The sequence below is a fragment of the Leptopilina boulardi genome, unplaced genomic scaffold, assembly GCF_019393585.1.
Source record: "Leptopilina boulardi isolate dan_hultmark-lab unplaced genomic scaffold, ZJU_Lbou_2.1 LbouV2_281, whole genome shotgun sequence".
Classification (NCBI taxonomy): Eukaryota; Metazoa; Arthropoda; class Insecta; order Hymenoptera; family Figitidae; genus Leptopilina; species Leptopilina boulardi.
This window is the reverse complement of record NW_026137842.1, coordinates 91359-119331: the sequence shown is the minus strand read 5'-3', so window position 1 is coordinate 119331 and position 27973 is coordinate 91359. Positions and strand designations below refer to the sequence as shown.

Sequence of the window (27973 nt, the reverse complement as noted above, 5' to 3'; positions counted from 1 at the left end):
TTTTATTAAACTGTTTTGTTACATTTGATGTCATTTCATTTATTAAAATACGGTAATAACAATAAAATAATTATACTGGGTTTGTACGGAAGCCTGTACTGGCTTGTACGGCTCACGAGCGTCTCGGACGCAAGTGGCGGTGTTTCGTACCACAAGTGGCACGAAGTCCGTCCAACTTGTGGAAAGTGGATTTTTTGAAGGATCATTCACAAATATGACAATTCCGTTGGATCCTGTTGCCGTCTATTTCGTCAGTCCTTTTCATTTCAATTTCATGTGAAGAAGAAGAAATGAATTTTATAAGATATTAGTAATATTAGCATATTAGTAAATGTCATCGAACAAACTTTTTATAGTTCACACATAAATACTCATTCCAAACGTAAATACACATATTAATAAACTAAGGATTCCACTAAGAATTAAGCGGAAGTTTTTTCTTAGTTTTTTAAATTTTTCTTAGTTTAGAATAAAAATAAGATTTTTTGGTTATGTTGTCATTTTTTAATTTAAAATACATGAAGAGGATTTTATTTTTTAAAATCAAAAGTATATTTTTATGAATATTTAAGATTAATAAAGATGTCAATGTCATTTGTTTACACTGAAATGTAATCTTTTACATGTATTTTCAATTAAAAAATAACAAATTCATTTTTATTCAAAAAAATTAAACGGATTTGCCCGGATGAAATTATACTTGAAATGAAAAGCACTGACGAAATAGACGGCAACAGGATCCAACGGAATTGTCATATTTGTGAATGACCCTTCAAAAAATCCACTTTCCACAAGTCAGGGATGGGTAAATGTCGCAAACTCAAGGTCTGCTACGTATGATACCTAAAATGTGTAGTATACGTAACAAATTGTCGCAAACGTCGCAAACCATATTATAAATATAACCTCACTTTTCGGATGTCAACTCGGACTCGCCTCATCATCATAACAGATAAATTATAATAATGTCTCAGGCAACTCAGGTAAATAGATCTACTGGTAAATATAAAGAGATGAAATATTCTTTAAATAATAATTTATTGCACTTCAGTTTAATAATTTTTATTCAGTTAATAAGTGTTTTTATATGTCTTTACTCTTTACTTTGAATTTCTATAATCCTACAAAAAAATCTCGTCAATGCTTCTGAAAAATTAAATATAGATCTTTTTGATTTTTAGAAACAGCAGGAAGAAGCGGATGAAATTTCGAAGATATTGAATTTATCAAAAGGAGATCTTCAACTAGGGATGTTCTTTTTTGGATGTAATATTCCATTCGCGGTAGTTGAATCCGATTTTTTTAAAAAGTTTGTCAAAACTTTAAATCCGAATTACTCGCCGCCTACCAGAAAAACTCTTAGTAATTCTATTTAAAAAAAATTTATAATAAAATGTTAACTGATCATTCATCAATACAGACATTAATGTTGAGAGGCCTTCCACCTAGATTCATTTTTAAAAAAAATGTCCACAAAGCAATAATCAAACGAATCAAACAAAAATTCAAAGACTAAACACATAGCGGGAACCAACTAGATTGAGGTTATATTTGCTTCTGACCATTACGAGTGCCTACGTCATGAAATGTAACAAACGTTGTGTAGCAAACTGGACAAGTTGTATACACATGTAACATACGTAGCAAACTTAGGTAACATACATGAAGTATGTTACTTACCCATCTCTGCCACAAGTGGCACGGAGTCTGTCCAACATGTGGCACGAACTAAAGAACTTGCCACAAGTTGGACGGACTTCGTCCCACTTGTGGTACGAAACACCGCCACTTGCGTCCGAGACGCTCGTGAGCTGTACAGGCTTCCGTACATTCGGAAACGTAGACGTATGACGCCACCAACGCTAAACTACATGGGAACCAATGCGACGTGTACGCAACCATTTAGGAACCTATTGGGATCGGCTAAACTGCAATACGCCATCTGGTGGGGACCCATTCTCTCCCTCCATTTTCTTTCTTTGTCTCTCTTCAATTAATAGGTTAGAAAGAGTAGAAAAACAAAATGGAGGGAGAGAATGGGTCAAAGTTACTAGATTATTACTAGACCACCGTTCCCAATTGGAGAAAGGTCTTGATGACGTCAAAGTGCTTGAGAACCAACGCGTCAGTCACGCAACGCAAATATTTAGGAACATATTGGAGAAAGGCCTTTAGGAACCTATTGTGCACTGCATACTTTCCGAGTATACACTTAATCAAAAGTACGCTAAAAATCCTAATTCGGAAACGGCTCAAATTAAAGTATAAAGGTGCTTTTAAGGTTCTTTTATACCTCCAGTATTTTGGTCAAGCAATAGGCTGGATTGGACTTTCACGGTTGTATCACTGAATTTGATTGGCTCTGACAAATATTAAATTTTCACCGTGAATATTGAATTTTGTTAGAGCCAATCAAATTGAGTGATTCCTCCGTGAAAATTCAATCCAGCCGATTGCTTGACCAAAATACTAGAGGTATAAAAGCACCTTTATACCTGCCTTGTTTTCGGCTAGCGATGTATTTTCACGGTCGAATCACTTAATTTGATTGGCTCTGGCAAATATTCCATTCGCATAGTCTGAATTTTTCAAATTAATGAAAATGGAATTTATGTCAAATCCAATTAAATTAAGCAATTCGTCCGTCCAAATTTATAGCTCTCTAAAAATCAATAAAGTATAAAAGCACCTCTATGTATTTAATTGTATGAAAAAATTCAAATTTTACATAATACTGAAATGCCCCCTTATTATAAAGTTCCACATTTCAAATGTTGTACTTTAATTTTGTAAACTGTTCTATTGTAGAAATGATATAACATTAAGTCCAATACATTGGTAATTTTCAATGACATTGTGCCCAGTTCTTATGCTGTTAGCAGGAGATTACAAACTATTTTCTTGGTTAAGTTGGGAGGGGAACCCGGGGTCACGTGACCGAGCTGCGTTTTGAGCGCATTAAGCAGGTACGGTAATTTGTTGTTTTTTTCATTATTTACACGCGCCACGCTTACGAAAAACAAGTATCAACGTATCCACAATAGTCGGATGTCCATGCGTTTTATAAAAACGTATTTTCTAATCGGAAAATCAGTGAGTTAATCGAGAATTTGTGCCTCTGTAGCTGACATCTATTGATGGTGCGCCACGATCGCCACGGTCTTTACAATGATGGTTGACAAGCCTTCCAAAGGACCATCACAAATGGCGTCCGTCGTGCACATGGTCGACGTTTTTCTTCAATAATTATCCGTCGGCTACTTTTTTCTTCTATCTCAATACATTGATAGTGTTGCCGCAGAAGTCGGAACACATTTAGATATTAACGCAATTGATTGACTGATTTTCAGTGAAAACAGTGATCTCCTATTTCAATATACTCGTACGGTCTTTTGTGTTGTCCATGTATTGCAATCTTCTGACGTTGCGTTTACGTCTACCTATCTTCTGACTTTTTTCCTTAAAAAAAAACCAGTAGGTATCCGACCTTCATAAATCACTTCTCAACCCCCAAAATGCTTGTGACAAATTGAAGCCAATTATAAATTTTTGCTTTGAGCAATCTCTACCACGCCTTGTATTTATCTAATCATTTTTACCCTCAGGATCTTTTCTACTTATAAACGACTTTTTTCTCGATATTTTATATTAAGTTCACCTTTTGTTGAAACTTGTTCTCTCTGGAAACAAAGAAATGCCTCTTTTCTACATAGAGAAAAGCGAAAGTCCAAGACAATCTAACCTTTTCAACCGTGACTCGTGGTGTAAATAATTTTGTTAAATTTACCGAAAACAATATCCTGGCAAAATTAAAGCAACATTTTTATATTCCCCTTTTAAAATAGTATTTTTGTCTTTCAAAAGCCGAAAAAAAGTCGTAGGTATAACGTTTCAACAAAATTGTCTCATTTCTTGATCGCAAAACGGAATTGACAATTTATTACAGATTCAGTTATTCGAAAACCTTATGTTCTCTTCTGTTATAATTTTAAGCTTTTTGATTTTTATGATTCTATTAATTGTCTGTGGTATGATTATTTTTGACTTAATCGGATACCATTCGTCAAGTGATTAAAAAAATATATGTTAATATTAAGAGTATGATTTTATTGTTAATAATTTTTTTAATTATTTTTAATGAATTTTAATGAAAAAAATAATTTTTTGTTTGCAGATTGTATATAGCGAGTGTAAATAGTGTGATAGGTGTGAGGTAGTAGGTGAGTGGGTTTTTAGTTGGCAATGAGTTCGGGCAACAAATCGTCGGTGTCCTCCGGCGGGAGAGGCACCAGTAAGAATAAGACTTCACAACACGGAAAATCAGATCATCAATTTAAGTCGTCAGATTCAACCAAGCAAGACAAAATCCAAGTAAGTATACATAACCAGTCTATGTAGGCAGAAAATCAGGCACCGTCACTGAATTTCTGTTTCGTCTTGACTTTCATTGACTTTCCATTTTTCAAAACAACTATTTTCTACACGTGCAGAAAGTTAGCAACGCCATTTTATTTAAAAAAAAAACATTTTTAACATTACAAATGCAACTTATATGTACAAACAATTCTTAAACAATTCTTCGAAACCAAAACAAAAAGAAATCCTTACAACAAAATTCAAAATTATTCAAATTAAAATTCAAAAAACCATTTTTTAACCCAGAAATATTCTAAAATTATTATTTTTCAAAAACAAATTTTCTTTTGAATTTTGCAAATCCAGCACAAAATGGAACAATTATAACATTTCCGAAAAATTAAATATTTTTTAAAATAATTCAAATTTGAAAATATATTATTTTTCTCATAAATATTGAAAAATTATTATTTTTTAAAAACAAATTTTGCTCTGTATTATGCTTGTCGAGCGCAAAATGAAACAAGTATAACATTAATGAAAAATTGAAATTTTTTGAAAATAATTCAATTTAAAATTTAAAAAAAACATTTTCTTATCCAGAAATATTGAAAGATAATAATTTTTCAATATTTCTGTGTAAAAAAACATATTTTAGAAATTTAAAATTGAATTATTATAAAAACAATTTTTATTTTTCGTAAAGTGTTTTGCTTCTCTTTCTATTGGACTGGCATAATTTAGCACAAAATTTAATTTTTTGTAGTAATAATTTTTGAATATTTCTGGATTAAAAAAAATTTGTTTTGAATTTAAAAATTGAATTATTTTAAAAAATATTTAATTTTTCGGGAATGGTATATACCTGATTGTTTCTTTTTGTGCTGGACTTGTAAAATTCAAAAAAAAAATTTGGTTTTGGAAAATATTAATTTTTCAATATTTCTGGGTTAAAAAATCGATTTTTGAATTATTTTGAATAATTTATTATTAAACATTTGGAATATTGTTGTAAGAATTTCTTTTTATTTTAGTTTTGCAGAATTGTTTATTTTTATTTACATATAAGTTGCATTTGTGATCTTAAAAATATTTTTTTTCTTAAAATTTGAGTCCTATTTTTTTTTTTTTTATTGAAAAAAAGAAAATAACATTGTAAACATATTGCACACATTTTCTACAGGGATGCAATGATTTAAATGAAAGAAACATTTTCATTTAAATCATGATTTAAATTGGAGTAGTTTATATTCAAATTTTGTAAACAGTTTTTAAAAATTATTTTTAATATAATTGTTGCACTCAATTTTGTATATTTTAAGGTTTAGAATTCATCTTTTACGCTGTTATTAAATATTGTACTGACATTTTATTCAAAGTTATTTAATTTTAAAGAATGAAAAAATTTTTAAAATGTGAGTGATGACGCTGAAGTTACCAATGTTGATTCGACAAATCAACGAACAAATTTTTCGTTTTCAGATTAGTTTAAAGGTCAAGAAGCAGTTTTTTTTATTGAAACTTATTTATTTTAGTCCCAAATACATCCTCAAACTCTTAAAATCCTCAACCAAGGTGAGGAAATATTTAATCTGAGGAAAAAAATTCTTTTTGTTGAATCAACGTTGGTAACTTCAGTGTCATACTTTTTGAAATATTTGATTAAAAAATCGTCATATGATGTTAAAACTATTATAACCAGTTAGTAGAATATTAAAAAACGTATCGATCGATTTATTTGCAACATTTTACTGTAAATTATTACAAACTTCATGGTAAATATTAAGACTTAATGTCTTAGAAGACGCTAAGCAATACAATTTACAATAAAATTTAAATAGTACGTAAACTTTTGGGTTGAGAGATTTTTTCGTTTTGATCTTAAATTATTCAAAAAAACATCCTAGAAACGAAATTCACAAAAAAATTAGAACCTTTGTTTTATTTAGTCCCGACACACCGTGACTGTAGGATAAAGTCAAAAAGTATAAAAAGAATTTTCCTAAAGATGGTAATAGTAATTTTACTTTTAAAATCCGTAATAATAAGACTATTTTTAATGCAGGAGAAATACATACGCGAAAATTGAAAAACATAAAATCTTGTAATTTCACTATTTTGAATATTGGGATTTTCAACTTAGCAGCGAATTTCCTTTTCTTGACAGTAAATATGCTACATTTAAAGCAGGTATAATAAATGTACCAACTTTAAAAGAGTCGAAATGACTACACACTGTTAATCTACAGCGGATAGGAAAATTACCATCAGCGAACGTAACCTCACTATCGAGAATTGCAATTTCAAATCTGTGGTATTTTCACTGTTTTTCATGTTGTAAAATGATAAGTGTTGGTAAAATTCACATTTTCTGGGGAAAAAATCAGCTTGTAAAATTTTAAGGAATTTTTTATTCACAAACGTTTTAAATAATTGAATTTTTAATGATCTTTTCAATTATTGAAAATATTGAAATAGAAGAAAAATTATTGAAAAAAATTTTAGATTTCAGGTTATTTAGAATTTTTAAAAAATTAAATTGATAATGGTTTATTCACAGTTTTTAGACATCAATTAAAATTTTAATGAATTTTTTAATTCAAAAAAATTTTAAATAATTGAATTTTGAAGAACTTTATTAAAATTATTTTTAATTTTATCGTTGAAATCACTACTGTCTTTATATTCCGTGTAATAATACAATAATTTGTAATTTTACCATTCGTGGCAGTTTTCCAAACCCGTCTGAAAAATTACATAATCTAAAAATTTTATTCCCATCGATAGTAAAAGTAACGCTTTCATAGTGAGTAATAAACGTTCCCTCTTTGACACTTATAAAATTGCATTTTGACTTTTTACAGTGTGGGATAAAATTCCTGTAGCATAGTGAAAAAAAAGTTGGTCAGATTGGACTGTAACTTGCACATAGTTTAGCCCTATGGGTTAGTACTTTAACCATGAAATATTCTTAAGTTTTATCAAAATCTATAGGAGGTGGAGAGAATTGAATTTTTTTAAAAAATGTGAACTGAATATTTCAAGAGTTATAACTTTTAAACAATAACATGAACAAAATTTTGACCTGTATGTTTTCGAAAGGTTTTTTTCTACTCTTTCGAATAGTGAAAATAAAATTAAAAATTTGACTCCTTTTTTTAAAAATCAAAAATTTTCTTCATTTTTTTCAAAAAAAAATATGGTTATGTTACCCACTAAAATCAAGATGTTACTCCATACAATTTGGATAGTAACTGATAGAATCTAGATAGCTGTCCGTATATGTAAGACCAAATATGGTACATGGTACTATCTAGATAGTACCCCCTACCATCTATTTCTCTCCTTGTCCTTCTTTTTTCTTCAAAAATTTTTTTATAAATTTAAAATGTATACTTTCATCACAAACAATATGAAAATGTCCTACTTTTTTGTTTTTGAGATATTTATTAATTAATTTGTTAATGTTAATAAAAATTGAAATATTTTACAAATAAATAAAGTTATCGAAATTCTGAAGCTACCAATCGAAAGCTGACGTAATTCCGCATCCAACGAGCCTAATATAAAATAGTTTTATTAAGACGATTTTATGGAAAAATATTAATAACTTTTCATTTTAGAACGAGTTGAAGCGAAAATTTTATTGAAATGGGATTTTAAGAAAAATTCAGATTTTTACGTTTTCTTTAAAAACAGTTAGAGATACAACAAAATTTAATAGAAGAAAAAAGATGCACCACAACATTTCCTACAAGATAGTAATTGTTTATAAAAAGTCTATTCAACAAAACTACTTTATATTAGGCTCGATGGATGCGGAATTACGTCAGCTTTCGATTGGTAGCTTCAGAATTTCGATAACTTTATTTATTTGTAAAATATTTCAATTTTTATTAACATTAACAAATTAATTAATAAATAGCTCAAAAACAAAAAAGGACATTTTCATATTTTTTGTGTTGAAAGTATACATTCTAAATTAAAAAAAAATTTTGATGAAAAAAAAAATGAAGAAAATTTTTGATTTTTAAAAAAAGGAGTCAAATTTTTAATTTCTTTTCACTATTCGAAAGAGCAGGAAAAAACCTTTCGAAAACATATAGATCAAAATTTTATTCATCTTATTGTTTAAAAGGTCAGTTGGGGTAAATGGGGACAAGAGGTTTTGGAGCTTAATTTACAGTTTTAAAATGAAGTTCAACATCAATATGTTAACCTCAGATCACCTGCAAGAGGTTCTGAGTATTGCCAAGCTTTTATCTTGAAAATTGGCAGCAAGATAAAAAAATGTATCGCTCAATGCATAAAAACTTGAAAATCAAAGTCAAACTGTTTCAGTATTTTGTCGAGCATTTTAAAGAAAACAGACTTAAAAATCATACCAAATTTTTTTCTTATTCCTTATGACTTCTATAACACAAATTCACTTGAATTTTTGATTTTTGTCAATTTGGTTAATAATAACAATCTGTCCCCATTTACCCTGAGTTTTCAAATTTTTGGGGTAAATGGGGACAGCTTGTCATTATTAACCAAATTAACAAAAATTCAAGTGAACTTCTGTCATGGGAATCATAAGGAATAAGAAAAAAATTTGGTATGATTTTTAAGTCTGTTTTTTTTCAAATGCGAAAGAAAATACTGAAATAGAAAAAAATAAAACAAATAAAAAAATTTCAATTGGTTCAACTATTATATATCTACTACAAATTTTTTTTCAAGTTTTTTCATCCCTTATTAATACAGTAATATACTTAAAGAAACTTTTACCTACAAACTTTTATAGAAACTATGCTGTCCCCATTTACCCCAAATTTTATGAAATTTTCTAAATTTTGGGGTAAATGGGGACAGTCAGTTTCATGCGTTTAAAGCTTATCTAAATTTTTTTCTGCTGCATACAATTAATCCTGCGAGTGTAAATAACAACTTAAAAAAAATAAACCCGCAAATATTACCTTTTAAAGGAAGAAACTTACGTAATTTGTGAGAAATAGCGATTTTGTCCTCATTTACCCCAATTGATCCTAACTCTTCAAATATTCAGTTCACATTTTTCAAAAAAATTCAACTCCCTTCACTTCCTATAGTTTTTGATAAAACTTTACAATATTTCGTTCTTAAAGTACTCACCCATAGGGGCCATAGGGCTGAACTATGTGCAAGTTACAGTTTAAAAAGTATTCAGATTAAATATAAATGCAAAAATATTTACAGTGTCAGAACCTTTAGGATGAAGTTGGTAAAGTTCATTGTTTTGACTACAATAAAAAAAAAATTTCCAATTACTATCTTGTAGGAAATGTTGTGGCGCATCTTTTTTCTTCTATTAAATTTTGTTGTATCTCTAACTGTTTTTAAAGAAAACGTAAAAATCTGAATTTTTCTTAAAATCCCATTTCATTAAAATTTTCACTTCAACTCGTTCTAAAATGAAAAGTTATTAATATTTTTCCATAAACTTTATAGAAATTTGAAGCTTAAACTATCCTTTTGACGATATGTTTTAATTAATACTTCTGTCAGTATACAATAAAATTTTCTGGAAAGTTTCATTTCAATTCAATTTGTTGTGAACGAAATATTGTCAATAATATTTTTTCGGCGCAACATACGTAAATTCATTCAATTTTCATATTAAATATTTCAAACTATATTTTTCATGCACTTTAAATTATAAACATAAGTTATTCTGACATTTTTTCCATAGTAATGAATGCATAACAATGAAACTTGGTTCTAACTTCTAACAAAAATTACATCCTAGGTTTCGTTACTTGTAAGTTAAAATTAAACTTATTTTTAATTTAAAATTAAAGTTTTCAAGCCATTTTTTCTTTAACTAAAATAGAATCTTCTTCTGTATCAAAATAAACTAAAATGGTAAATTTTTTCTACATATAAAGACAGCTTATAAACTTAATATAAATATAAATAGCTTATAAACAGAGTTGAATCAAACAAAATCATTCAAACTTTTTTTTGTATTTAAATTGAGAATAACTTTTTCTCACAGCGTACGATTTCTGACAATAAATAAACAACAATTTGTTGAAATAAACCTACATATTAACGATAAAATTAAAAAAAACTGTGGTTCCTTGAGGTTATATCAACTGCGCACATTTTCTTTAAGCATTAATTATAAAAAAAATATACAGTTTAAAGAAAAACTGGAAAATTAGTTTCTTTCTATGGAATCGACGAAATGAATAGAAAAAAAAATTCCTTTAAAAAATTGTTTGTTTTCAAGAAAATTACGAATTAATTGCTTGCTTTGGAATTGAACAATACTTTCATCTTTAAATTCAATTGTTCAGTTATTATAACCATAAAAATATTTAAAAATTAATAAGAAAATGATTTTAAAATTGTTTAAAATTAAAAATACATTATTATTATTATTAATTTTATTAATTAAAATATTATTAAAATAAAACCTAAAAAAATAATATTTTTTTTTATTTTGATAATATTATTGACTCACCACTTTCTTTTGTTTTTCAATCAGGTTGCAATAAAGTAAATTTGAGGCTATTTTATTCATTTAATTTTTATTAAAAACTGATTTAAATACGCAATAAAAAAGGAAATCCTTCTACAGAAATGTGTAAATGAATTTTCTTGATTTTTTAATGCAAAAACTTCATTTTCGATAAATTGGCGCTTGACCCCTTTTGTCATTCTACCCTTCAAATATTCTTTAAAATGGTTGCAATAGTTTAAATGATTGATAAAGATTTGACTTTATACAATAGAAATGTCGAATTTTCTATTTCAAAGATATTTTGACTCGAATCGCGCCGTAATTAATACATTTATCCTAGATAAATAAATAATTTTTATAAGTTTTAAATTTTGTTCTTAAAAATGTTTATCTGTTTCTTTAGCGGATATTATTATTAATATTTTAATTTTTTTAAATATCAATAAAATAATTTTTTCTGGGGGACTGCATTTTTGAGTTCAATGAATTTTCCATCAATTTGAACTGCTGAATTATGATTTTCTTAAAAATCAGCATTTTTAGTAAATTGTATCTTTATATTATCTCTATAACGTATATAAATATTAAATTCAATAGCGAAAATTAAGAATAATAAATATGAGTCTTAATTTTTACCATTGGCGTCGAAATTTATTTTTCACGGGACCAAAAATATCAAATTAGTTTTATGAAGGATTTGGGTCAACGTAATACCCTGAAAAGTATTTCTCAAGGCATTATTTGGATTGAAAATTAAAAAAAAATAATTTGACATTTTTTGTCCTGTGAAAAACAATTTTCGGCGCTGAGCGTCGATGCCAACTTCATGGAGGTGGATTGTCACTTAATATAAACGAGATACTTTCTAATTTCCATATAGAATTAAAGTTTTACGAATTCAAATTATTAAATTCACTATCAGATATTTATATTTAAGTTTTCAAACAACCTAATTACAGTTTTTCGATCATAATCCCCATATTTACGATTAACTATAGTACATTTTATATGTCCAGTTGTAAAATTTATGAAGAAATGTGCAAAAATTTATAGTTTATAACTGTGTGTAAATTGATTCTTTGGTACACAGTTGTTTCAAGTATAAAATTAGTGAAAATAATAAAACGCGTTGAATATTTATATTAGGCTTCGTAAGCTGGTACTTTTTTTTGGCCAATTTAAAATTTAAAAAAAGAAATTGAAATTACGAATTTTATGGCTTTTTCGCTGCACTTTTTTTTATTTTTAGTTAGTTTGTAACTGAAACAAAATTTTCATTTTTCGGAAACCAGGGTAGCAACAAGTTAGGGAAGTCAGGAAAAAAACATTTTACAAAATTACATAAAAAGTAAAAAGTTTTAACAATTTTTGCCTCTAGAAGGGAGCATAAATCACTTTTTTAACCTAATATATTTAAAATATGAAGTTAAAGTTACCAACGCTGATTCGACGAATCAACAAACGAATTTTTCGTTTTGAGATTAGTTTAAAGGCCAAGAACCCATTTTTTTAAAATTGAAACTTATTTTTTTTGGTACCAAATACATCCTTAAACACTAAAAATGTCCAACCAAGGCGGGGAAATATTCAATCTTAGGAAAAAAAATTCTTTTCGTCGATTCAACGTTGGTAATTTCAGTGTCATTTTCAAATTTCGTTAAATTTACTGTGTAATAAAATCATTTGTCTCAAATTATCCGAATTTCAATTTGTTTTAATTTTAATTGATTTAAGTTTAAAATCATTTGAATTTTTTTTGATTTGTTTTATATTTTCCAAATTTTGATTAATTTCAATTTCAATTTATGAAAAATTTTAAACTATTAATGCTTTAATTATTGATGAAAAATTCGAATAGATACAAATTAGTTATTTTGTACGATAATTGGTTTTAACTATAAGTTTTTTATAACTCTTTGTCTTCTATTTTTTGTAAATAAATCACCTTTTCACCTATTTTCAAGAAAAATAAAGAAAAACAAAAAACTGTTGTTCTTGTGGTAACCCTGGAAACTTGCCGTTTATGTTACTATAAATAGGTATTTGTAGTTGAAGACAGTTTTCTGGGTACTACAACTACACTCCTGGTCACAGTAACCAGTGAAATGGGTAAAGAAGCAGTAATTTGTTTGTCCAGTAACTGCATTTCATTCAACCATTTTTTCTGTTTATAATAACTTGGTTCCATTTCTCCCTGTGTAAAATTTACTTCAACTGATAGATCATTCCAGAAGTGATTTTGAAACCTCTTACTGGAATTTTGTAAATATTAAAATATTTGATGTTGTGGATTGAATTCTGGAATGATTCTTTTTTAAAATGTTTTGATTTTCTTAACTTAATAATGTACTTGTTATAAAATTGAAGCAAAAATCAGACCAGACACGACATGCACAAATCATTGACACTCGTATGGGAGGTGGTGAAGATCCCACTTTTAAGGAAAGGGTGAAGCAAGTAATGGAAGTGACGCGTCGTACTGAGGACGAAGTTATCATGGCTTTACATGATAGTGACGGTGATTTCAATCGAGCTGTAAACGATCTTTTGGAAGGAGTGAGTCCTGAATGGGAAGTTAAAAAAAAGAAGGCTCGTCAGCCAAGTAGTTCAAAGCAGAACATTGAACAACTTGGCGTTCAGGACGAAGGAGGCGAATGGGAGTCGGAAAGAAGGGTTCAACGTGGTGGTGGACCACCTCGCATGAGAGGACGTGCTAATCATGACAACCGTGGGTGTGAGTTATGTCATAAATTGGCATAAATTATTATATGTTATCAACATTTTAGTTCAACATGTATCATCAATATTATGGACTTTTATCCTTTAGGGCGTGGACGTGAAAATAAAGAAAACGAAAGGAACATGGAAGAGAGTGGACGAGACAGTGGCTTCCAAGGTGGAAACAGAAGAGGAAGAGGAGGTCCCGGAAGATCAGGACGCGGGGGTCGTGGCGGGGGCAGAGGTTTAGGTCCTCGAACTTTTGCTAATCGTGGTGATCCATCAAGTTCCTCTCATAGTTTCAATCGACCTATTGAAACTTGGACTGGCAGTGAAGAGCAGCAACAGTCTATTCAAGAACCTAAAATGGGTAAACAAAATTGTCATTGCAGCTTCAAATCTCTGTTTTGAATCTCTGTTTTTATAATTTCGACACTTTTTTAGATGCCTGGAATAATTTGGAGCCTTCTGAGGATTGGGACAACGAGGAATATCAAGGATCTCTTGCAGACACTAAAGTTTTTACACCAAGCACGTCTTTGACAGATGAACAAAAACTTCAAGATTTGCAGTCGCAAACAATTCAAACTGTTACACTGACGCCTTTGCAGCAAGAGGTATTAATCAGTCTTTTTAGTCTTCTATTTTTCTCATTAAGTTGTGTATTAAGGAGTTTAATTTTAACAGGATCTTCCGAAATTGTCTGATATGCCTGTGATGCAGCAATCTTTAGGTCCTCAGCAATCACAAACAGCCCAGCATCCTGTGTTGAGTATGCCAACAATGCAACTCAATCAGCAGACAAATGCCGTTAGTAGTGGAGCTCTGACGGCTGCTCAAACTCAGTATTTCACACAACTGACGCAGCAAAGTAACGAGACTCTCAAGACTGCCGGACAAGCCTCTTACTCGTCTACGATCTCAAGCCAGGTGTTTAAATTACGATTCATTTTTCACCTGTTTCAAGTAAAGGAAGGTACTAATCTAATTATTGCCATGTTTTCTAGCCACAAAGGCAAACGAAGCAACGACCTAGAATTCCACCGCCATCGAAGATCCCCTCGAGTGCAGTTGAAATGCCAGGCGATGCTGTGAACAGCAGTATAGGCATCTTAGACGTACAATTCGGTGCAATGGACTTTGGTGCTGATACTAGTTCTTTAGATGGATCATTGAGCGATAAATACACAGCCAGTACAACAATTTCAATCGATATGAATTCCAACAGCAACACTTCCAATACTGCCAGTAGTACCACGAATTCACTTGACATGGAGTCCATGCAATCTACAACCTACAACACCAGTGGTCAAATGGTAAGCTCTGTTTTTCCTATTATTTTGACGTTGTTTCTTTTCTGACACTTCCTTTTTATCTGAATTGCCAGCTTGCCAACGATAGTTTGTCATCGAGCGATCATTCACTTAATTCCCAAAGTTTTACAAATCGAGGAAGTGCCACGACTCAGTCATTAGACATTTCTAAACAAGACTTCACCTCGCAGGTGTCTCCTAATGCTACCAATTATGGCTCGACTGCAACTTATCCTTCACAGAAAACATCCTTCCAAGCACAAAATACAACTTCGAATAGCTACAACGTTTATTCGACAAGTACGCAATCGGCCCAATCGTTTCCATCCGTCACAGTAGGAAATTCAAATAGCTATTCCGCAACAGTCTCCGTTTCGCAAGCTAGCTACAATACTTCGGCGTCATATCCCCAATCTAGTTCAGCTTCCTTTAGTCAAGTGTCACCTTCAGTTTCCGTGTCTGCTGCCGCTGTATATAATCAGCCTGCAACTACCAACCAGGTAAATAAATTAATCTTTAAAACACATCAAACTATCATGATTTTCAACTCAAGTAGGAAATTGTTTCATGTTCATTATAATGTCACTGTTTTGTATTTGCTATTTGCTATTTAAAAAATAATATAAATTCTTTTAAGACTTATCAGTCGACAAGTGCATATGCTCCAACAACAACAACATCTTCTCAATACCAAGGACAGTCAATAGCTACAAATACAGTTAATAGCAATAGCAACAATAGCAACAACTCGGCCTACCAGACGACGGGTTATCAGGGATCGTCCTCATTTCAGTCAGCACCCCAATCTTATCAATCATCTAGTGCTAGTTTTTCATCGCCAATTACTCAAGGATCTGGTGTTTATCAAAACGCATCTGTAAGTGTTACAACTCTAAATAGTATTATCATTCTTGAAGTGTGCCAACCAAATTAAAAATGTACTGTATTTGCTTGGAAATATAGAAAATTAAAACATTATGAGTTGAAAAACTGTCTCAAAGGATTTTTCAAAAAAATTAATTAATTCAAGTTTTTTGTACTCTTTAATTAACAAATTAATATCTTAGAACTTAGTAAACGGATCTTTATTCAAATTGGTATACATACACAGAAAATAATACTGATTTAGTTGAAAATTTCAAAATAACAAATTTTTCATTTTTAATAATTGTTATTGCAAAATTAATTGTTTATTTTAAAAAAAACTATGTTTTCATTGTTGTAGAAAGTTGACCCAATGTTTATTGGAAAGAGAATTTCATTAGGATTCGAACATTATTTGAAAATTTCGTGGATCGTAATTAGCAAAAAAGTTATCGCGTTCTTTGTGTGGCGCTGCGTGTCTAGCGCTAGCGCACAGAATGTCTTTTGTTCAAAAGTATGCCAACTTGTAAATATCTTGATAAGTACGAATTTTTGTAAAAAATGTTCAAGACAAAAGTTGTTCCCAACAGAAAGATATACATTTTTGAACTCAAGAAATTGGGCCCGGATCCCAATGAAATTTCTTAAAACTTAGTAATTTTGTACCATTTGACCTCCTGCGAACAAAAAATGTTAATGTCAAAATTAAAAAAAATGGACAGTTTTTTTGGTAATATTTAAATTTAAAAAAATAGTTTTTTCGTTTTTAACACTGTTTTTGTAAACTTAATTAACAAAAAATCTGTCCATTTTTTTTTTAATTTTGCAATTAACATTTTTTACTCAGAATGTCAAAATCTAAAAAAATAACGAAGTTTCAAGAAATTTCACCGGTCCCCAATTTCCTATGTATGCGGTGCGGGGGTTTTTTTAAACATTTTTTTGAAAAATACTCTGAGGCAGTTTTTCAACTCATAATAATGTTTTAATTTTCTATATTTCCAAGCAAATGCAAGACATCTTTAATTTGGTTGGTACACTTCAGGATTTTTGGCTCTTGTTCTATGAATTATTTAACATAAATGAAAGAGTCCAGTGCTTTGATAATTCAGTTTGTCTTGAAAAATACCGGAAATCGAACATAATCTTGTCAGTTCTTTCAACAACTACAGGCTTTAAGGGGCCTTGTAATTTTTAAAACCATAAATTAAAGGTTTTTCAAGATTTGTTTTTCTCAAAAGTTTCAAAATATAATAAGTTCAATCTTTTTATTTATAAAGAAGCTGATTCCGTAAATAGGAAGGTAAGAAACATAAAAGAAAATTTCTGTCATTTTTTAAAGTTGCGACGTTTCGATGGTGTGGTTTACCATCCTCTTCAGGTTAATTTATTTAAAAACACTAAAAATTAACAAAATACACAATACAAAAAATAATAAATAACACAAGTAAGTAAAATTAATAGAATAATATCTGAATATTAAAATATAGTTTACATTGAAACTAGTCAAAGATTAACATTTTTTTTTAAATAAATAAATAAACGCTAAAACACAAGCACTCGACGAAAGCCGTCGTGTATTTTTTATCTTTAATCTTTTAACATATTTTTCTGTATATCTAAAATAATACAAAAATTAAGTTATGATCTTTAAAAATTTTCATATTTTCCTTCCATAGAGGGCGCACTTTAAAATTGTATTGAAATTTGTCTGCCACCATAACTTGAAAACAAATTGAACGATTTCAGAAAATCTTGTTGCATTCTTTTCTGTGGAATTTTTGTTAGCTGCTAAACCTCTAATTTACCAATAATACTTATTGTTGTGATTTGTGTGAATTATTTAATGTAAAAAAATTATGTTTTTCAGTTTTTTATTTTCAAAAGATTGCCATTTTTTTACATTTTGCTAGTTTTGAGTAATTCGGGGTTTTGCCGCTAAAAAAACTCCACTGAAAAGGATGCAACAAGAATTTTTGAAATTGGTGAATCAGTTTTCGAGTTATAATGGCAGCCAAATTTCAATAAAATTTTAAAGTGTGGATAAAGCGCCCTCTATAGATATATGTACCAAGCACCAGATGAATTTATTTTGTAGGTTAATAGAAAAACAAAAATGTTTAAAGCAATAACTTGTATAAATATTTAAATTTGACAAAACTGCGCAACTTGTATTTTTATTTATTATTTTGAATAAAAAAACACTTAACAAATTTTTACATAATAATAAAATATTATTTGTAATAATTTGTTTTTTACAAATGAATAATTAAAAATATTTTTTCACGTAAATTTGAATTTCTGTTTTTTCATTATATCATTTGATAATAAATTTTGCGGTTTTAGGTATACGCATACAGTACTTACGGAAGCCAATCGCAGACAGCTTCACATAATCATAAATTGAACAGCACGGGAAATAAAGATTCGCAATATGAAACAAGCACAACTACATCTAATAGTTCCCTTGCGACAACGACAACAACTCAAAATCTTGGTCTTTCATCTTCTTCGGCGAATAGCTCTCAAACCAAAGTCACCAATTCTAATGGTAAATTTTCTATAATTTAAAATAAAAACTTATTGGTAGTAATCTGGCCAAATATTATTTTTAAAAATTATCTTTTTGTAAGAAATATAGGGAGGAAAAGCAAAATCAACAAATTACTTTTTCTCGACTGCTGAACCGATTTCTATAAAACTTTTATATGTTCTATAAATTTGAAAGAGTAATCATTAATTGCTTATTTAATAGGTTACGCTCCTCGTTTCTCTAGACTTTCTAAAAGTTTCGTAAAATCGTTTCACCAATTCCGGTTAAAAGTTAATCATCGATTAAAGCCAATTTAACTGCTTATGATTGGTCGGTTAGGGATTTAGTCGCTGATTAACTTTTAATCAGAGTTGGTGAAACTGGACTTAATTATCTTACACTAATTTTTAATTAAAAATTTTATAAAATTTAACAATTATTTACAATTTTAAAAAAATCAACAAATAAAATTACTTAAAATTTCAATTTAAAAGCTTTAAAAATTTAATTATTTTTAAAATTTTTCATCCAAAACTTTCTGCAATTTAACAAGTTCATTATAACTCTTCAGAATTTTAATTATTTTTAATGATTTTTATAATATTCTTCGAAAATTCAATTATCACAGGTCAACATTGATTTTGGTGCGGCAAATGTCAAAGATGTTTCTGATACGTTTTTTCATGCTAAACACGAATTGAGAAAAGCAGGTTTAAAGTGGCAAAAAATTGCGTTTTTGGCAATCTTTGAGTACCTCTAGCTTAAATTGAAGCTTAATGTCAATCCCCAAAAAAACACCTTTCTGACACCATGACCTGAAAGTCATTTGTATTACATTTTTGAGTCGCAAAACTTAATTTTGGAAAAGTTTGAGCGCGTACCTCTAGCAATGAAACAAAATGCCATAGAACCTTTTATTTGGGCTTAAACTAAAGTTTAAACTTTAGATTACAATCCCTAAAAATGATATTGATTCAACAATGACCTCAAAATTGTTGGTAACCATTGTTAAAAAATCTTCCTTTGTTGAAAGTAAACAATTTATTACTAATGGCTTTGAGGTTAAGGTGCTGGAAATTAATTCTCAGGGATTGTAGTCTAAAGTTCAAACTTTAGTTTAAGCCCAAAAAAAGGTTATATGACTTTTCATTTCATTGCTACAGGTACGTACTCAAAATTAATTTTTGCAACTCAAAAATGGATTATAAATGACTTTGACCAGTTTTTCTTAAAAACTAGAGCTGATAGAAATTTTTGGTTTTCGGATTCGTGTTCAGCATGAAAAAACCTATCAGAAACAGCTTTCACATTTGTCACACCAAAAAAATTTGTTGATTTTGTTGGTCTGTGTTATTTGAAAGCATCTTTCAATTAAAAATTTTAAAGTACAATTTTTGTCTTTAATTTTTAATAAATTCTAATTTCTAATAATTTCTTCATCAACAAAAATTACCAAAAATTTCAATTAAAAATCACTTGATGTTCAATTAATTTCAAAAATCTGAATCCGGTTATTTCTAAAAATTCCAACTATTACTCATCCATAGATCAATTATTTTTAATAATTTTTTAATATTTCTTTAAAAATTCAATTATTTAAAAAAGTTTCAAATAAAAACTCTAAAATTGAATTTTCAGTATTTTTTTTACGTCTTCGATTCTGAAATATTCAAAATAATTTTTCTTGATAATATTTCTGTAAAATTATTTTTATTAAGGTATTAATAAAATGGGTTTAATATCTAATAATATATTAGTTATTTAATGTAAAATACTTATTAGGTAACTAATTAAATTTAATTAAAATAAAGAAATCGACTAAAACGACTTTTTTTGCGCCTTAAAGTCGATTCAAGGTCTGCGACTCTAAAATAAGAAAGAAATAAAAATGTTTTTGTTAATTAAGAACAAATTTTTTTCGAGTTTTTAGATAATAAAATTTAAATGGATTATTTTTGCAAATTACAATTAACGATTAGTTTATAAAACATACCTATATGAGATTTATTAAAATTCGCTAGATTTTTCAATATATTTCACATTTCATTGTAAAGTAAACTTTGATTATTTATTAATTGAATAGCTGCACCGAAAAGTACTTCGAGTGGTATAGTAACTGGTACTGGAAACACTGGAAACATGACAGTCGCTGGGGCAACTAACAACATGACACCAGCAATTCTTGGTCACCAATATATCATGGGACAGAGTGTTCCTGGTGTTTTCCCTACTTATCAACAAATGTACAGTTATGAAGAATTGCAGATGATGCGCCAAATGCAACCACACATGGTCAGTCACTGAATAAGTTTATTTATTTCATTTTCAATTTCATTATTTTTCATTTTTCTCTTATTCTATCCATCTGATTGTTTCTATTGAAGGCTTTCGTGTGAAAAAGAGGATGCACCAGAATATGAAACTAGTAACACGTTCAAACCTCTTCTATTACATGAAAGCCTTCAAATTGGCTTTTTGCTATACAGAAAAAAGTTTGTCAATACTGTTTTATAAAATTCGATTTAAATGAGAAAAATTTAAAACAACATTAGACTTGGAAATTACGGTAGCATTGACAATCTTTTTTCCAATTTGATATATAGTTCAAGTGACCTGTATAGAGTATATTGTTTGGTTTCGTAATAGAAATTGGTACTGTTCTCAAATGGTTTGAGTATATTATATTATGATTTTGATTGAAAAAATATATATATGTACAATTAAATAATACCAAAAATTATCGAAAAAATTTTTTTAAAAATATGAGTTAACTTTTCTTGCACATGGGAATATACAAATAATACTTGGAAGGTGACAATGCATTAACAGGATAGCCACAAGTCAGGGAAAATTTTTTTTGGTCACGGAAATTATTATTATTTTTGAAAATTCAATGATTTTTAGTTTTATTACTCGATTTTGAAATTCAATGACAAAAAATTTAGTTTACTCAATTTGACTTAGAAAACGTGAAATATGTTAAAAATTGTTGGTAATTTTTTTATAATTATTATTATTAATTTATTATTTATTTTATTTTATTAAAATGAATATTTCTTCATTGTAATATAATTAAATTTCTTATTTAATTAAAGTCTACATTAATAAACATTTTTATACAACTGAATTTATTAAATAATTGAATTTTTTTTGCTCAAGAATTTATAGTGTAAGTTATTTTTTTTAATTTGTTGAATTTTTGAAAATTCACTCTACTACATATGTATATTCAGTCAATCAAATCAATTTCTTTTGGTTATGATATATTTTTAATTTTGGTTTAAAAATCTTTTCTCTGTACGAAAGTTAGATTTATTTTCTGTTATCTTAATTAACTTTGTGTTACTCGCATACTCAGTTGAAAGTTCCTGGAATTGCCTTTTTAATGATAGGGTAAGTGCATCAATTACTGCGTGTTCATAAAAAATAACTATTATTACTATTATATTTAATATAACTGTTGCAAAATGATTAAAAAAAATTATTTTAATCTTTTTTGATACAATTACTAATGAAGATGCATATTTAAACAATTATTAATTTAATTATTTGAGATCAAATTTTTTCCCTCGCCGTAATTGAAACATTTTTAATATTTCCATTGGCTCCAATTTCGGCGGGCAAAGTATCTTCAAAATACACGTAATTTTGGTCACCGTAACTGATACACCGAAACTGATACAAACGCGCCGCAATAGAAAATTACGGTATTAGTTTTAATTTCTCATATTTGTTTAAATAATCGATTTTTATAAAGTTAAACATTTTTTTAACATCTAAATAACATAACTGTGAGGATTTTGAGGTTGAGATTAAACTAAAGTGGTTTTTATTTTAAAGAATTAATTTTTATTACAAATTAATATATTTTAACTTAGACTTTTAATTTAAATTCGTTACTTTCACAATTGAATCTCACAGCAAAGCTGTCTACACACACTCACTCTCAATGTCTCTCTATATCTCGGCGTTACCAATGATTGCGCCCCCTATCAAGCTTTAGTCTAACTAATATTTAACGCGGAATATTTAAAATAAAATAAAATTTATAACATTCGGCCATCCTCGTATCGTTTGGTCCTCCAAACGTTTAACATAAATTTTTGTCATCACTATCTTCGTCGTTATCGATTTGTTAATCAAATTCGTCTGAGTTGTTTGCTTCGTGAAAACCTCTCCAGATTTTTAACTGGCTCACATGAGCTGTGCTTACAAAACCTCGACTGTTTGTTTCGTTAAGTTTTTTAATTCTATACGTATCACTAGGAAGTATTTCGGTAATAATCATTGGTTCGCTGTAAAGTGGTTGCAACTTAGTCGATTGTCCAGTTGCTTCAGGATTTCTTTTAACAAAAACAGTTTCGCCGATATTATATTTAACATTTTTGAACTTATTTTTATCATATTGTGCCTTATATTTACCCTGAGCTTTTACAATGTTTTCCCTAATTTCGTTTTGTACATAGATTGGCAATCGATACGTTTCGCAGTGTCGAGTTAAATTTCGCAAATTTCCCTCTTTAAATCGTGGAATGTATCCATACAACGCTTCGAAAGGAGTTTTTCCTGTGGACTTGCTTACCGTACTATTAATATCGCGCTCAATCTTTTTAAGATTTAAATCCCAATCGTTTTGTTCCTCCGTACCTAATGAACTTCGCATACTCGGTAAAAGCGTTTGATTTAGCCTCTCGACTAGGCCGTTAGCCTGAGGGTGTCTACTCGAATTTAGAGTATGTTTCACGCCATACTCTTCGCACATTTGTTGAAACGCTTTAGCCGTAAAGCATGTTCCACGATCTGTTATTAATCGATTTGCCGCTCCAAATTTTTCGAAAAAGTCTCTAATTTTATTCGTAGTAATTCTTTCCGTGACATTATTTACCGGTACTATATGAACATACTTCGTCAAATTGTCAATCACAGCTAAAACATATTTGTTTTTCCTTGGCGTCGTTACAAAAGGTCCCATATGGTCCGCATGAATTACATCGAAAGGTCTATTACCTGGAGGTATTGGGTGCAGTTCACCCGCCGACGCTCCTGACTTGTTCTTATTCAAAATGCATTCGAGACAATTTTTCACATGAAATCTTACATATCGTCGCATCGCAGGAAAGTAAAAATATCTCAAAATTCGATTAACAGTTTTTTCAATTCCGAAATGTCCACATAAATCATGATTCCGTATAACGACGGATTTTCGCATACTTTTTGGAACTACGTATAGTTCTCTCGCTTCATTCTGAACAGTCAAAATTCGGTACAATAAACCTTCGCGGAATACATATTCTCGAATTTCATCTTTTTCAGCTTCAGTTCTGTCATTAATATTTTTCCGCAAAATATCGATTTTAGCTTTGATAACTGGATCTGATCTTTGAAATATTAAAATTTCATCCTCTCTAGTTTCGACTGACAAAATCTTTAATTTTTCGACGTTACATTCGACTGGCTCTACCGGGGCTCGTGATAATGCATCAACATGCTGCATTTTGTCACCGCTTCTATGCCTAATGTTGAAATTGAATTCGGAAATTGCATTAATCCATCGCGCGATTTGAAAATTCTGTGTTTTCCAGGCATTTAAGTGAATTAAACATTGACAATCGGTAATGATATCAAACTCTAACGCGATTAAAAAATTTCGAAGGCGTTTTAACGCCCAATCTATTGCCATTAATTCGAGACGACTAGAGTGGTACTTTTCCTCAGCATCCGTTGTTTTTCGGCTAATTGCATACACTAATTTTAACGGTTCATCTTTGTTATCTGACTGAAGGAGCATTGCGCCAATGCCCTTCGCGGACGCATCGGTGTGTAATTCAGTTCTCTGAGCTTTCGGATTGTATGCTTTCAATACCGGGCGACTAACTAATTTTTGTTTCAATTCGACAAACGCTTTTTCACATACTGGACTCCAATTAAATTTTGTATTATCTTTTAACAAATTGCTAATCGGCGACGCAATTTTCGCAAAATTTTCAATGAATCGCCTGAAAAAGCTGGCCAATCCAAGAAATTGTCACACCTCGTGTTTCGTTGTTGGAGTAGGAAACCTTTCAATTGCTAAAACCTTTCTTTCCCCTGGTTTGACTTCCCCGTTGCCAATCACATAACCCAAATACTCGACGTTCTTTACCCCAAATAAACATTTCTTTAAGTTCAAGGTCAAATTGGCATCTCTCAACAATCGTAAAATTTCCTCCAACTTTGTCAACAACGAATCCCAACTATCCGCATAAATGCAGATGTCATCGAAAAAATTGAACACTAATCCTTTTCTTTTGGCGACGCCTAAAACACGATCCATTAATTTGGCGAAATATTTGGGCGCATTAGCCAACCCAAACATAGCTCTTTCGAATTTACCCGTTTCTGTTTCCGTGATAAAAGCTGTCAAATTTTTCGACTCTTCGGACAAAGGCATATGCAAATACCCGCTGTACATATCAAGTTTAATAAAAATTGTTGCTCCAACTAGAAATTCTAATAAATCGTCAAAATTCGGGATGGGGTAATTAATCGGAATCGTATTTTTATTTATCCGTCTAACGTCTAAAACTACCCTAGGTGTACCGTCAGATTTCCTTACTAGAAAAGCCGGACTAACAAATTCCGCGTCGGTCTCGGTTACTATTCCCGCGGCTTTATATTCTTTCACTAACGTATTTAAATCTTTTTTGTCATTTGAATTTAATTTGTATGGTTTTGCCTGAGTCAATTTTGATCCTTCTTTTAATTTAATGTCCATCGTGATTTTATCCGTGCAACCTATTTCAAAAATAGTTCTCGCTGTGCATTCTTTGTATTTGTTTAACAAATCTACTAATTTTTTCTTTTGACTTTCACTGACATTTTTCTCATCCGTAATTACTTCGTCCCATTCGATCGGATCACTTCGCGGTTTTATTTTCGGAATTGGTTCTACTGAAAGAATTTTCTCCCCTATTGATTTTCCCGTTTCGATGTTTTCTTTTCTAAATCCATTATTAATAATTGAAATTTCTTTTTCACCAATTTCTGTATTAACTTTGATAAATTTAATTTCACCTGGTTCTAGAACCATTGACTCCGCCGCTTTTAACGAATTTCCTTTATATTCAGAATCTTTACTCAAATCGAAATTGACGTCAACAAACTTTAAATCGTTACCTATACGCGTGTAACTTAAATCATGTGACTCTGTAAAAGGTCGACCCAAAATTACATCAACAGCCTGTGCATCGTCTGGTACCACCCTAAATGTCATTATTCTTGGACGTAAATTTTCCATTTTTAACATTTCTTCGATTATTCCCGGTGATTCTACAACTTTACTTCCGAATCCTTCCAACACAGAATTTACTCGATTTATTTTCAAATTTTCGCGCAAGACTATTGTGGCTTTAATTGTATTGACCGAAGCACCCATGTCAATTTGTGCCTTTAGCTTCGTTTTTCCGATTTCAATTTCTCTTAAAAATTTTCCCACCGACTCGTTATTTTCATTAAAATCTACCGTTTTTATTTCTTCGATTTTCGGACTTTTCTTACTAGGACAACGCGAAGCTATGTGTCCCGGACTCTTACATAAAAAACAAATAATTTCCACTCGCTCTTTCGTACAATCGCGCGCAATGTGTCCAACCCCTTTACATTTATAGCATTTTATTTCGCGCGCTAAACTTACTACACCTGTAGACTCTGCTTCCTCCGATTTCGCCTGCTGCAATGGTTGTCGAATTTTTTTCTCAGCAAATGCCCCTCGTTCGAAATTGTTGACAGCGAATGGTTTTCTTTCAACAATTCTTTCTCGACGACTCTGGTCCAGCTGCTCGAATTGTACAAGATCATGGAGTAGTCCGTCAGTTGTCACGTACGTTCTTCCGATTGCAAAATTCGCCATTTCTCTCGACCACAAACCCCGCGCCACTTCGTTTCGAATATCGTTGACCGTGAAACCCAAGCCATCACACAACCAAACTTTCTCCAAAAAGTACACTTGCACTGATTCTTTGGCACCTTGTAAGCGATTTGACATTTCTTTTAATTTATCACTAACGGTTCGGGCTTGCGTAAACGTACTTTTAAATTCGGTCACAAATGTCTGATAATTCGTCACTCGATCCAACCTCGACATCAGCCATTTGAAAGCGGATGCTTTCAAGCGAGATTTGGCAACACTGTACGTAGTCTCGTCTGTCCAATTGTGAAGATTTTTCACGTTTTGTACTTCACGAATCCAAGCACTGGCAATTGTTGGGCCCTCACTTCCATTAAATTCTCTTATGACTTCAGGTACGACAGGCAAAGTAGGTGAACTAATGTTTTGCGCCTCCAACCTCTGGGTAATGGTAGCGAGAGTATGTGCTAATCTCTCCTGCCAACCACTATTGTCCCTTGCACTCGCAGTTTGCAAATTCTGAGCGAACTGCAAGTTTTCTGATTGTAATCGTTAAGGTATCATCACAGCTTGCTGTTTTTCGACTTCTTTTTGTTGTAGAGCCTTTTCCAAATGTCTGATTCGGTCCTCATAAGAGACTCTATCTTCTTCTCTCTTCCGCCTTTGATCGTCGATCTCCTTTGCGGCACGTTGAGCTTCTTCCGGACTCATCCCCATGTCTACGTCGTCAGAGTGTAGATCACCAAATTTTTTTGCAAAATTTTCGAACACTTCGTTGTCCATTCGAACTCACAGGACTTTTTATCGTGAAATTTTCACATCGAAAATGTGTTCACATACGCGACCACGCCGATATCCTAACCTCAAAGTCACCAATTGTTACTATCCCACTTCTGAATTGTGAGGATTTTGAGGTTGAGATTAAACTAAAGTGGTTTTTATTTTAAAGAATTAATTTTTATTACAAATTAATATATTTTAACTTAGACTTTTAATTTAAATTCGTTACTTTCACAATTGAATCTCACAGCAAAGCTGTCTACACACACTCACTCTCAATGTCTCTCTATATCTCGGCGTTACCAATGATTGCGCCCCCTATCAAGCTTTAGTCTAACTAATATTTAACGCGGAATATTTAAAATAAAATTAAATTTATAACATAACCTATTAGTTTAATAAGTCTTAAATTGAGTTTATACAATAGAAATGTCGAATTTTCTATTTCAAAGGTGTTTTGACTCGAATCGCGCCGCAATTAGTGCATTTACCTTATAATTAAATAAATTTTTTTTTAATTTTGTACTTTTGGTACCTTTTTATTTTTAAATTGAAATTAGTAAATGTATCATGAAATTGAAAGCGAGTAACAAAGGGTTAATATTATTTTTGAAGGAAAATTTTAGGAAACTGGTATTTAGTAGTTGCTTGTTATTTAAGTAGTTATAAAGAAAAATTTTTATTAGAACTTATATTTGCACTTTGTAAGAGTTTTTTTTTCATTCTCGACTGAAAATTTTAAATATTTCTAATAGATTTTAATTAGAATGAAAATTCTTAATCATTCTAAATAAATCTGTCTCAATAAATGAATAGGTACATACATTTTTTAATAACTTTTTAAATTTTGATAAGCGTCAAGATTTAATAAAAGCAAATGCAGATTTTTTTAATTTAACAAATTACATTTCTACTGATTTCCAGTGAACACTTTTTATCAGTCATCAGTGAATTTATAACTGATTGAACTAGTTTTCAAATTTAAATAAATTACTAACCTGCGACATTTGTCTGTAGGAAAATTTGAATTGAAT

General features: G+C 30.2%; 1 protein-coding gene across 7 annotated transcripts in view; it reads left to right on the top strand.

The window, feature by feature from the left end:
• Nucleotides 1-2864: 2864 nt before the first annotated feature.
• LOC127282130 (protein lingerer) overlaps nucleotides 2865-27973 on the top strand; it is a 54012-nt gene continuing 28903 nt past the window's right edge. For 2 of the 7 annotated variants that reach the window (XM_051306226.1, XM_051306221.1), the window contains exons 1-11: nucleotides 3233-3474; nucleotides 4175-4371; nucleotides 13214-13580; nucleotides 13674-13934; nucleotides 14009-14181; nucleotides 14252-14494; nucleotides 14572-14880; nucleotides 14952-15377; nucleotides 15515-15754; nucleotides 18088-18292; nucleotides 20358-20566. In XM_051306226.1, the coding sequence (XP_051162183.1) occupies nucleotides 4243-4371; nucleotides 13214-13580; nucleotides 13674-13934; nucleotides 14009-14181; nucleotides 14252-14494; nucleotides 14572-14880; nucleotides 14952-15377; nucleotides 15515-15754; nucleotides 18088-18292; nucleotides 20358-20566 (2562 nt within the window). In that variant the 5' untranslated portion in view covers nucleotides 3233-3474; nucleotides 4175-4242. Of the gene's footprint in view, nucleotides 3094-3231; nucleotides 3475-4174; nucleotides 4372-13213; nucleotides 13581-13673; nucleotides 13935-14008; nucleotides 14182-14251; nucleotides 14495-14571; nucleotides 14881-14951; nucleotides 15378-15514; nucleotides 15755-18087; nucleotides 18293-20357; nucleotides 20567-27973 lie in introns of those variants that run through there. The other 5 variants (XM_051306222.1, XM_051306223.1, XM_051306224.1 and 2 more) reach the window with 5 other exon arrangements.